Source organism: Glycine soja, chromosome 11, assembly GCF_004193775.1.
Source record: "Glycine soja cultivar W05 chromosome 11, ASM419377v2, whole genome shotgun sequence".
In the NCBI taxonomy this organism is placed as follows: Eukaryota; Viridiplantae; Streptophyta; class Magnoliopsida; order Fabales; family Fabaceae; genus Glycine; species Glycine soja.
Window position 1 is genome coordinate 42,665,157 of NC_041012.1, and position 13,723 is coordinate 42,678,879.

General features: G+C 31.3%; 1 protein-coding gene across 1 annotated transcript; it reads right to left on the reverse strand.

Moving 5' to 3' along the window:
• Positions 1–2,036: 2,036 nt before the first annotated feature.
• On the reverse strand, positions 2,037–4,592 carry LOC114376788 (CBS domain-containing protein CBSX5-like). Its single transcript, XM_028335065.1, has 2 exons — positions 3,945–4,592; positions 2,037–3,164 (listed from the first exon to the last, which is right to left on the reverse strand). Exons 1-2 carry the CDS (start codon positions 4,313–4,315, stop codon positions 2,339–2,341), a joined length of 1,197 nt encoding a protein of 398 aa, XP_028190866.1. The 5' UTR covers positions 4,316–4,592; the 3' UTR covers positions 2,037–2,338.
• Positions 4,593–13,723: the final 9,131 nt, after the last annotated feature.

Below are 13,723 nucleotides of genomic sequence, written 5' to 3' on the forward strand. Positions count from 1 at the left end.
TCTTGCGGTAGAACCACCTCAACATCAAATTTTATGTAATGTTCGTTTTCATTCAAGATTCTTTCAACACAATACTATTACAAATTACAACAGCTAGCGACAAGGCGAAGTGAAGATAGTGCCTCTGTGTGCTACTGCAATCCTCAATCAAGTAACTGTGGCACTAATTAGTAGTTTAGTACAGTAATTATAAAGTTATCAATGGCTACTCAACTCCTTGAGAAAGCCAATTTGAGTACACTCACCTAAAAGCAACTACTCCGTAGGAATAGAAAACGTGTAAGAAAAATATCATTTATTGGAACAATTTTGGTATCCTCAACTGTCTCTTAGGTTTACAATCACCCAATACTTATCAAAGATCATTCTCTTTAGTTTTTTTAGAGACTAATGTTAGTTGTTAAGTTGTTAATTTTTGTTAGTTGTTAGGATCATTCTCTTTAGTCAAAAAAGATCAATTATCAAACATTACTAGCAAATAAAGTACTCGCTCCCTTCCTTTTTAATTTTAGTAGACTAGTAGTATTTATCAAAGGTCGCATTGAATGTTGACAATACTTGCTTTTTAGTAACCAGTAAGAAAAAGATCATTTGTGGGAACAATTTAGTATCCTCAAGACCTCAACAGTCTTTTTCTAACAATCGATACCATTGTCAAAAAATACAACATAAAAATCAATCACGTCATTGTTCTGTTTATAAAATAAAATAATTCAAATATTAAATTGTATTTACTTTTTTCATATTTTGTGGCAACAAGCTTAAGAGAGAAATAAATAAAACTTCTATCAAAGAAATATATGCAATAATGCAGTTTCTGCAACAAATTACGTTGCGTTGCAACTTGCACGTACCACGTAGCTTTCGTGCTTAGCTTTTCCCAGAAAATGAATTTGACATTTCAAAGGGGTCTGTATCTTTTATACAGTATATGTTAATGCCATCCATAGAAAATGGCACGATCAGTCGATCATACATTTATTTTACATGTAGATATTTTTAAATGTTAATTTGTTTTAATTGTACCTTAAATTATAAATACTGTCCTAATAAGTCCTTCACTTAATCTAGGATTAAATTTATGGTTAAAATCATCTTGTCATTTGATTCAGTTAAATCTTAGCTGCTTATAACACATACGAACTTCAAATTTACGATACATGCTTAATAGAAAAATAACAGCATGGGGGTCAAGCTCTTTTATGATATCTTGTAAGATATGAAATTTGCTATAAAGTATAAACTGAGACTTTACTAATACAGCGCTTTAGTCTATTAAGTAATAATTTCATCTGCTTATCAAGAAATTTGTAACTACAAATTTTCTTAACACTTTGTTTTGAGAGATTTGTAAAGAAAGTAAATAACATATTGAAAAAAGGTTAGCAAACCACATTATCAGTTAGTTGGAGCAACAACAAAATACTAGTTGTTCAAGTCAATTGTATAAAGTTATTATAGGGAGAAGTGAAACTTGGACAGGTTTGTGAAAAAAATACTAGTTGAAGAACTCTATTAAAAATACTAGGTTTAAAACTAGCAAAGGCGAGAATAATTGTAATTAATTAGCTGTAATTAATTTTTAATAAGGATAGATGAAAGGTCCAATAAAAAAAACAAATAAAAATTCAAGGACATATTATATTGTAAATTTATGAAGTTTTCTTTGTTTTTAAAAATCTGAATTTAGTTTAGGATTGTCCATTGTGAATTCCAGGATTTAACTAAATTTGAAAATTTCCACTTAATAAGTTTCCATAGACTAAATCCAATTAAGTATATTGTGTCTACCAATTTTGCCGCATCCCCTGTTTTTTATTTGAGACTAAAATCTCATTAGAATGCTTGTTTTTCATGAACTGTCGAAACTTTTGAGATTCTTATATTAAAAATTGTTTGCTCCATTATTTGATGAAACTGTAGAATGCTACTACTTTCATCTTTTCTAGATGCCATTATTTGATTGAATCAAGAATAATGATTTCTAATTAATTAATAATGTAAGTAAACAGCAGTAAAAAAATTAAACTGTATGATTATATGGAAATTAAACTCTTTAAGATTTTTTCCTTTGAAAACTAAATTACATGATGGAACATCTTGGGAGGCCAAATTTAAGCAAAAGAAAATCACGGGTAGGTAAACAAAAAGCAAAATTGATTTGTGCCTAGGCACAAATCCGTGCTATCTACTTCATATCTCGATTCTTCGACAAAGCCAAAAGAGATCATTTGCAAGCGGATTTTTATTACAACAAATTAGCTGAAGTGGTAGCATATAGTAGTCGTTATCTGCATCATCATCATCATCATGTAATGTAGTAGTTTTAAAGTAACTGTTAGCACATGGATTTGAGGTGGTCTCTGAAAACCTTCAACATTCCTTGGAAAGTAACAATCCCCGTCAAGGTTCCATCCTCTTCCACAACCCACACGTAACTCACACGATGTGCCAATGCTTGAATCATCACAGCAACTAAAGAGCTCCAACGGTAGCAAACAATGGCTTCAGACCTTCTCCCAACCCTTGCAGAGTACCCTCCAAGCTTCCAATTCTTCCCAGAGCAAAACTCTTCATCAGAAGAACAACTAGAAGAAAAAGAAGACCATGAAGTAAGTCCTGTTCCTGTTGTTTCATCGCCAAGCAATTCCAACAGGTTCTGCTCCTCCACCTTCTCTTTCACCCTCTCTTTCACTAACTGCACTAAGTCCTCCGGTGGCCCACCACAGTCGATGTAGGCAGTGAGGTCACCGGCAGAGAGGGTGGCTATAGCCGGCACAACGGATTCGTCGCAGGAGTTGAGCATGACAGGGGAGATTTCGCCACCAAACTTGCCATTTGGGTCGACGATGGCGATGGAACTTTGGTATAAGAGGGACAAGGCCAAGAGGTCCAAGATAGAGGAGGCAGGGTCGTCATAGCACACTGCAAAAAGGTTTTGTGTGTCAATGACGCCTAAGGTGTTGATGGGGTTCCCCGGTGTTGGGGAAAACACACCAATTGAGTTAAGGAGGTAGCGGAACACGTCCTCTTGAGTTAGCCAACAGTAGGTGGTGTTGTCATTGTGGTGCACGTTGTTGGAGTTCAAAGATTCAAACTGGATTTGTATTGGTATCACCAGGTTCTGCACCCCTTCGTGCATAACATCTATAGCCTCCAGTAAACTGCAAACAATTACCAGATACATTACAACCCAAAAATCATCACACTACATAGGTGAAAAATTATTTGATAGTTCCATATATCACCATGTTTTTATAGTCTCAATCAATCTCTACCAACTAACACATTTGAATTTTTCAATTCATAAAAAATAATTAATAACAATCATATGTTCATATGCCATGTAGAGAGACCATCATAATTCCGAAATACGCAACAATTTTCCCCTGTCCTATGCTCTATTCAGCATACAACACTAGATGTGCAAAAAATGCTATTACTTTATCGTTTTCTATACAATACTAATATGTACGAGAATGTAGTTGGCTAATTGATATTTTTCTTCTTATTGTTAATCAGAATAATTGGAGTTTTTACTCAAGCAAATCTTCATTTGACCACCCAATTCTGATTGAAAAAGAACAATAAAAGCACCTCAAAAAATTTGCAATTAAGTTTTATTCAACTAATACTTTATCATAATTGGAGTATTTATTTTTTAATTTGACCACAAATTTTATATGTTGTATTGCATGATTACTACTTTCTCCTCCGATTTTGTAAAAGGTGATTGTTACAATATAGAACGAGAAGTCAAAGGTAAAAAAGAAAATCACATTAATTTGAATTTAATTCTATATAAGAAAAATAGGGCCGGCATTCTGTTTTTTTCTTCAGTTTTATATTTTAATAAGTCAAAGAAAATAAAAGGCAGAATTAAGATAGCCACATAAACACGTACGCGGTGCCAGCGCATAGATTTAGATGAATGGAAATGGTACCTGGCGGTGGGTGGGAGGTGGCGGACGAGGACGGCGGAGTTGTCGTGGAGGAGAGCGGAGATTGGGGAAAGAAAGGCGGCGGAAGGTGAAGAGAGGTTTTGGGGTTTGGAGAGGAAGCAGATGATGTCGACCATGCAAACCTTACCGATGCAGGTGCAGCAGCATTGGAGCTGTTCCTGGGATTTAATTTGAGGTTGTTGTTTTCGAATGAAAGAGTGGTTACAGTTCCAGACGCTGACGTAGGTGTCGTCGATCCTCTTCAAGGCGGCGAGGGCGTCGGCTACGGTGTCGCGGACGGAGAGGGACCTGAGCGGCGGTTTCCCAAGACACAGATCGGACAATTCATGCCCCGACAATCTAGCTGCTGCCATAAACTGTCCAAGTTTGAAGAGAGAGAAAGAAAGAGAATCACAAGAGAGAGAGAGGGAGAGGTTTGAGATTTGGGTTGTTGGAAGAACAAAAACCAAGTTTGTGAAAATGAGCGAGGAATTTGGCTGAGAAAGAGGTGGAAGACGTTGGCATACTTATAGGGAGCTCGTTACCGGAATAGCCAGTAAAACCCTTATCGATGCTACTGCTTACGGTTGTAGGGTTCCAGATGGGGCCTTCCCAACGTTATTTTGGCTGGCGTCCGGAATTGGTACCACATTCTGATATCACAAATATATTTCTACTTTTTTTTTACATTTTCTTTTTTGTTAGCATTTGTCTATCATTTTTTTCTCATCTTATTTATCCCAAAATGTAAAATAATAAATACAAACTTTTATCTATTTTTAATAGTATTTTTACTTCTTGTACTGTATTATTTTTTCATTTTAATTCCTACCATATAATATTTGTTTATTTTGAGTTAGTCTCTTTAAAAAAAAATGGTAGAAACTAAAAGTAAATTATGTACATGTTAGAAGGACAAAAACGAAAAAATGAGTATATTGCAAGGATTAAAACAAACATAACAAGTATCAAAAAAAATTTACAAGAATTATTTTCTTAAAAAATATTTTTATATAGACTAAAACTAAAAAAATGATATATTATAAAATTAAAAACATTTTTAATCTATTTTTTTTTAAAAAAAAACTATCTTCTTTTATCAGTACTCCTCTATAAATAATCACTACCCGGTGCCAATTGGCAATTGAGTATATTTTCGGTATTTTCAAAATAATGTAACAAAAATATGGAAATCCAGAAGGATATTTATTACTTACTTAAGAGAATGACCAAACGAATGCTGTGTCGTTTTTGGTCATTGTCGTCGCTGTCTCGTTTTCACGCCATCAATTACAACACTTCTTTTATTTTTCTCCATTATTATTATTTTCCTGATTTTGGGTTTACCATAACTACTTTGGTGCCCCACCATCCATAATCCATCACACATTCGCGGGGTTTTGATCATTAAGGGGTATTTTTTTTCTACTTACTTTATTAATGGGATAGTTTTTTAATTATTTATTAAATGAAAATAAGAAGGTTACGACTTTAAAGTGGTGCACTTGTTTATCTTTTTTGTAACTTTTTTCTTTCTAATGTTATAAATTATTATTTGTAAATTATTTAGTTTCTATATTTATGTTTCTAATATTATTAATCATTATTTGCAAGAGAATTAAAAAAAACATCTTGGTGGGTTGAGAGAAGAGAGTATTTATAAATGTTTCACACCCTCGACTCTTAAGCGATATTAGACTTTATGATGACTCTTAAAAAAAATATATACAAAGTTTATCAACATTATTTTCATTTCCTTGAAAAGGAAGATAAATGGTCTCAACATTTTGGTCCATACTATATATCTAATCCTTCAAAACAACAAGACACATCGAAAAGATCAGTCATTAGTCACATGCATAACGAGATAAACAAATCAATTTCAAATAAAGCTAATAAATACTCAACGTGTAAAACTAAATGATATAATCATAATAATTATTCATATAAACAAATCAATCCTTAATATTGTGTGTACTTTCTAATTTTATGTTTGTGGAAAATTGTTATTGTTCCATTTATTTTAATGTATTATGTTTTCTTTATTTTAAGAATTTTTTTTATTGATTGTATTGTTCGAAATATAAAAAATTTAGACAAGTGACATAGCGTTATAATATGCACGTCAGTCCTTCCTTGTCACCCGAGCACGAACACAACATCCCTAGTGGGCGGGCGGGCTAACAAGATATTAACAAATATCTATATATTTGAATTTTAATGATAATATTATGATTCTTTATCATGTTGCAGGGACTTATTTATCTCGGAATGATGAATTTATCTTTAAGCTATAATTTATCTATTAGCTATTATCTTACAAGCTAAACATTATTTATAAGAGTTGTTATGTCAGCTCTCACAAAGGATCCAAAGCTATCTCATGTCATAAATATCAGGTTCTATTTTACATTTTTCACTCTCCATATACACTATGTCTACCTTTGACATTTGTAAACTCTAAATTTGAAAGTACATTAATAAATTATTTTAACATATATTTTTACTATTTTTGTATGATTAATTGTAAAAAATAATTAATAATACTTTAAAGTCACACTATAATTAGCAGCTTTAAAGTTGTATAGTTTAGTTTATTTAATTTTAAAATAAAAATAAGAATTAATAAAATAACAAAAATTATAAAATAGTTTATGACTTCATTAAAAAAAAAAACAGAAGTTCCAAAATTCTTATTATTTTTGTATCTTAAGTGGTAACCATCCTCCACTTACCCCAAATTGAAAAATAATTAAAAACTGCATCTATTTGATAAAGTTTTTTAAAAAATTGTCTCCTAATGCTCAAGAACCCCACATTCGCACCATGTATAGCGTGTATGTCTGGATCAACGTCCGATCTTCACGTTTCACGTTAAAACAGCGTTCATTTTTTTTTTAAATGTAGTAAAATGTCCACAGTTTCGTAATGCTGATTCAAACACGCGGGTATTTATAAATTAATTTATTTCAGTGCAATTCACAATAGTTAATATAAAAGCAATTTTTTTATTAAAAATATTAAATTATATTTTTTAAAGTAATTTGAATTTAAAATTTATTTTAAAAATTGATCAAATATAATCTAAATTAAATTCATTCATGCATATATAAATCCATTCTATTTCTCACATTTATATAAGTTGGGATTTATATATATATATATATTATCCCCTTTGTAAATAATTTAAAATGATTATCTTAAATGACAACATTTTTAAGAACTTTTAAAAATGCTTCATTAATTCGAAAATAACTCTTCAATGGTAATTCAGATTTATATTATAAAAAATATTTGAAAGCTTTATAATCTATTCATAACTACGCACTAAAATTAGATTTGGTATCTTTTTCACTGCAAAAATTGGGTTTGGTATTAAAAAACATTGGCATAACACAAGCATTGAACACTATGAAACACGAAAAAATGAATAATTTTTTTTACACTTTTCGTTTAAAGAAATGGTAGTAATTTTTTTCTCCTTACAATTGCTCCCTTGGCCAATTCAAACAATGCATTGAAGTGTGTCTTCCTATTATTTGAAACTTTATTACACAAACTATGCCACGTGTTTGCTCCTTAAAAAAGAGGCAAAAGTATTGTTAGTGTGTTTGAATTATATTCATTTTCTTATAATCAATTTCATGCGTTTGGTTGGGTGAACCAACTCACTTAACGTGCTGCAAAAGTATTTTTACTTTCAAAGCAACAAATGCACAATTTTTTACTTTAAAGATAGAAATGCTAGATTCTATGTCATTTTTTAAATTTGGCCGTAGTTTTGTTACAAAACACGAATCATTTGTTACAAACTACAAAAGGAAACATAAGTTATTAAGAAAATTGCGAAAAATAAAAATCAAATTATACATCCAGTCATTGTCATGAAAAAATTATCTTATTTTGGTTCTTTCAAGCTCTCACTCTCTCTAGACGATGTATCCGATGAATTGGAAGAGGTGAACTTGGTGACCCGATGCATGTGTTATATATAGGCATTTTACCATCAATAATACATTTAGTAGTCATTACCATTTATTAGTGGTCATTACCACCCATTAGTAATAATTCAATTTGACTTCTCAATTCCAAAACTGATGAAACTTTTCATTTTCCAAAAATGTTTAGACCAAAATTATTACATTCTCTCACATGATCCAAATGTTTTGACTGAATGATTAAGTCAATGTTCAATCTTCTCAAGAAATAAATATATGAATCATAGTGATAGTTTCTCTTATAACGAGTAATATCATCCATGTATTACAATATGCTCAATTTTCTAGTAGTATACTCAAGGTGATAATAAAACTTAATGAATAAACTCAATGTTTATTCTTGGTCCAAAACATAATTTTTCTCAAATAAATAAATGTACACCTAAATATGAGAAAATATTACAATATAAAAAGTTTCAATTTTAACATGTCTGTATACAATCATAAAGTGGAACCAAGTCTCATTCTTTCTACATGATCCTAAAATTTAAACGGTGGGAAGCCCTTAATTAAAGGATCAGCGATCATCAACTTAATGCTTATATGCTCAATGATCACTTTTTTGTCTTTTACTCTTTCTCTAATGGCCAAGTACTTAATGTCGATGTGCTTACTTCGACTTCCACTTTTGTTATTCTTAGTCATTAAGACAACAACTGAGTTATCACAGAAAATTCTCAAAGGCCTTGAAATAGTATCAACTATCTTCAACCCAAAAATAAAACTCTTATGTCATACATCATGTGATGTAGCCTCAAAACAAGAGACAAACTCAACTTCCATGGTAGAAGTAACACTCAAAGTTTGCTTAACACTCCTCCATGAAATAGCTCCACCAACCATCATAAAAATGTACCCAGATGTTAATTTGCGAGAGTTAACACAACTAACAAAGTCTGAGTCTGAATAACCAATCACATCTAGATTGTTTGTCTGTCTATACATAAACATGTATTCTTTGGTACCTTGAAGGTACCTCATCACTTTCTTAGCAGCTCTCCAATGGTCAATGTCTTGATTACTCTAATCTCTTTCTAACATTCCAACTGTAAAAGCATTGTCAGGCCTTGTGCACACTTAAGCATACACTTAAGTTGAGATGAAATATCTCACATTTTTATTATGTACTCACACACACCTTTTACATTGGTGAGCCGAAGAGAGGAGAACTTCATGATCAGGATGTTTGCTAAAGTCTTATCTGAAGTGACAAATTGGTCATCAATGGCCTTAAGCAAGTCTCGGACCTTTTCATGCTGGTCAACAGAATCATGTATTCCAGTCGAGACTTTGGTCTTAATGAACATCACCCTGAACTGGTTGGATCATTCCCACTGCTCATATAGCGCAACATTAGCTGGACTACTTTCATCAATGATTGCAGATGATTTGTCTTTCCTTATAGCATAATCTATGTCCATCCACCCCAATTGCAGAAGAATTCTCTTTTTCCATATCTTATAGTTATCTCCTTTGAGTCCGGGAGCATCACATTGAATATCAGAGACAAACTAACAATTTAAGAAGCTGTAAAATTCAAAGATTTATGTCAAATTTTGAGGCATATTAATCTTAATTGTATCTTTTACCAATGTAAACATACAAAAAAAATTGAATCTTGTGACATAAAAATTGTCTGTGGGCAAAATTTTTAATTTAACAAGAAAAAATTAAAGCTTATGATAGAATAATCAAATTACATACTTAAATTCATGTTTTACGGGTACAACATGAAAATAATTTAATTTCTATCACAAATATTTACTTTATGATAAAATTGACAAATTATGCATAACTCATGATGCTTGTGGGTAAACCATGAAAAATAATATGTCATTTTATCCCAACTAATTATACAAATATAATAAAAATTCTTGTGGGATAAAATTCATTATATAAAGTACAATTAATCACAATATTATGTCTAATTCCTTATATGATCTTTAAACAACTTAATATATAATTTTAATCAAAATATAGATGTTGTGGCTAATTCATAATCAATCAAAATTATTAAGATCACTTAAATATAAAACTTAATCATATGAGAATAAATTATATTATGCATTTCAAAATCAATATATAATATAATTATGAATAAGATTCTCACATATAATTTCATAATTAAAACATAATATTATGTATTTGATTTCATATATATATATATATATATATATATATATATATATATATATATATATATATATGCATATAATAAAATTTTTCAGAATATATTCATGCATAAAATAAATCAAAGTTTCATAAATTATAAAGGTAAATCGAATAATAATATATAATATAAAAAAACAATTATATATAAAAAAACCTTTAATGATTTAGTGTCTTGCGCATACTATAGCATCCTGACTTAAAACCAAACACATTACCAAATTCCAAATTAAACGCCAAAACAATAAATAACTGATTGAGTCTAATGGCTATCTAAATAAGTAACAAAATCCTATTTTCAGACATATAGTATAATAAATTGTTTGCAAAAGACAAACAAATCTCGCATGGTGCGAGAGTTAATGTGTGTCGTTAGATATTTTTATTTTTAATCAAATAGATGATGTTTTTTCCTTTTTATCTTTTCTCCTTTTTGCCTCATACTACTATATTACCCTCGCCTTTTGTCTTCCTCGGTACCTCCACTGTCTCCATCAACGCCACATTCATTTCCACCACCGACGGCTAAATAAAACCTTGGTAAGAATGGATGGGGTTTAATTATAATTGGCTCTCACACAATTACACAGCAAAGAAGATGGACATGAACGCTCAAACCATGAGAGTGGTGCCAACATGTTCCTGGCATGCAGAATTAACAAATGAGAAACTTTAACACACCCTGAATCTCATTCACATCCAAAGAGCCTTAAAACCAAAGAATAAGAGGTTAATCTACAAGAGGCTAGAGAAGAAGAAATAGAAAACAACGAAAGCTAAAAAATTTCTTCCACCCAACACAGTTTCAGAACAAGAAAACAATGAAGCAGAATCAGAAACAGTAATGGTCGTAACATCAGAAAGGGTCAACGAATGAGGAAGAAGAGAAAGTAACCAGACCCAACCCTAGACCCAAATTCTGATTCGGAGTCAAATGAACGAGAAACGGGTCAAAGCACGAAGAGAGAGAAAGAGAAGCGTTGCCGAAATGCTTCTTGTTGATCAATTTCAGTTTTCACTATCGTTTCCCGACCGTGCCGGCGCGTTAAGAGAGTGAACGTTTGGTCGCACTAGGACGGAGACCAGTGCAATAGGTGATGGTGGCGACAACAACGTGGGAGGCTGAGAGGGGAAGTGAAGGTTTGGTCACGTGACGGAGGAGGAGAGGTTGAGGGTCAAATTGGGAAAGTGAAGAAAAAAAGGAATATAAAAAAGAGAAAAATAAATGAATTTTAGCCATTAATTAAAAATCTAAGGTATCCAACGGTGAAAATTGCTTATAAAAACTTTCACACCGTGCCAAACTTGTTTACCTTTCGTAATCTCTATCATGAAAGAACCCTAATGAATCAACTATACTTGTATATTTTATGATGTGCCGTGAGAAATGATTGAATATCTCTAATCATTATTCTCTTGAGTCTATTTAATAGTTGCTTTTTATGCTTCCTCCCACGTGGTTTAGTTGTTACTAATACTAGATTACTAGTTATAGTATATTTATAGAGCCTAAATTTCGTTATGAGTTGTTCTTTCTAATTAAAGCCAAAAATAACATACGAATCAATCAGCAGCGCGTTTGTTCTCTATACTTCATGTCATGGCTCAATGTTACTCGATGATTGACATCCTTGTTCTTCTTTATGTATTAATTTAGCTACTAAAACCTTTTCCGTTTCACTAAAATTAAAGAACAATTCTATTAGTATTTGTTACCAAAAAATGTCACATGACCTGACCAATCACATCATTTGTGTATTCCGTGTCAGAAACCGACTTTTTTCCTTTTGGCACCTTGCTTGTTTCATCTGATAAAATTCATCCACTTTCTTTCTAATCAATTTCCTCAAGATGTATTCCAACCAATTGGCACCTCCTAAAATAAATTTAAAACATATTAATAAGAGTTTAAATACCGGCAAAAAAAACATAAAAATAAGTGTTTAAACACAACTAGCATTAAAGAGTGTTTAATAAATCTTAACACTTGTCATTAGAACAATAATTAATTAAGATATTGATTAAAAATACAACATTTCTAAATAAATATTAACCATACACTTACCATAATTTTTAATTGCCATCTTTTTTAAAATATAATTATTTTTAATTAATTTTCCTTTGGTTCGCCATCCTATAGAAGTTAACGACATTTGAACTTTGAAGGATGAGAAAAATAATGTTTTAATCAGAAAACCTATGTTAATTTACCAAGATAACATCTAAGAATATTTAGAAAAAAAGAGTTTCTTGAAAAGTGGTTTTCTTAGTAAGGTAATTTTTTTTATTAAAACTAAGTGATACCACAAGAAATGCTCACTTGGTATAAGCCATACAATGTAAATACAACGTAAATTTAACCAATGGTAAAAAAAGAACACCAACCCACTTGACAGCACCAGATTGTTGTGATCACAAAAGTACAAACCCCCATCCCACAGGCCACAGTCAACACAATATTAATTTTTTGAAAGTGTGCAATCCCGAACCCCAATCCCATCCTACAGCCAAAATGGTGGAGTTGGTGTGATGACTGTTATCAACACTGTTGAGTGTTGAGAGTTGAGACGCATCTCTTGGACTTGAAAAGTGTGGTTTAACTAAAATTAAGAGAATAACTCAACCAAACACTTAAATCCATTGATCGCAGAGTTTAACTGCAATAACTAAAGGAAGAAAGTTTTATACCCCCATGTCATTGATGTGATTAACTCAGCTTTTATTTCCTCTCTTAAACACACTCAATTTCTAATTTTCACCTATTTTTTTTTCTCTTTACTTTGTTTATTCTTCACCAAACAATAGATAATAGAGAGTTTGGTATGTTAGGAATTTAAAGCTGAGAATGTTAGTGGGTCTTGCAACTTATACCTTAAATTACCGGACCTTATGAAATAAAAATATCTATTAATCATAGTGGGCCTATGTGGTTGTGGTCTAGGGTTGCGTGGTAGGTTGGTTTTCTGGGTTTCTCTAGAGGGTGATCAGTACAGCATGCAAAGTCGCGTCACGTGTTCTTATGAAGGGCGCACGATTAGGAATTAGCATAGGAGCTACGTCCAGGGAATATGGCTGCACACGAACACTTATTTGTGTGGCTCCAATATCCCCGTGCTTCTTTTTCCAAATATTTATTGGGGGCACAAATTTGTGGATACCAATTTAAGTTTAAACACTGCAAATTGAGAAACATAACAAGAAGCCAAAAACTAAAAAGAAAGTCCAGATCCTCTCCATTTGTTAGGGAAATGGAAATCTGCCTTTTAGCAAACCTACGAATGACATGTGGATTAGATTATTTAGGTAAAATATTTTAGTTATTTTTTATTTTTTTAATAGTTTTTTTAATAATTTCTGACAATTTTTGAAAAGTTACTCATTTAAAACATTATTTTTTAATTTTTAGTTTTTCATATATATATATATATATATATATATATTTGATATATTTATTTATTTTTCTTGTTATTTTTTAAAAATAAATTCATGATATTTTTTTATTTTATACTTTTCAGTTACTTCAATAATTGATTTTAACAAATATTTTTAATTTAATAAGTTAATTTTTCAATTTCTAACTACCAACTATTAATTAGCTTTTCGGCCCCCACTAAT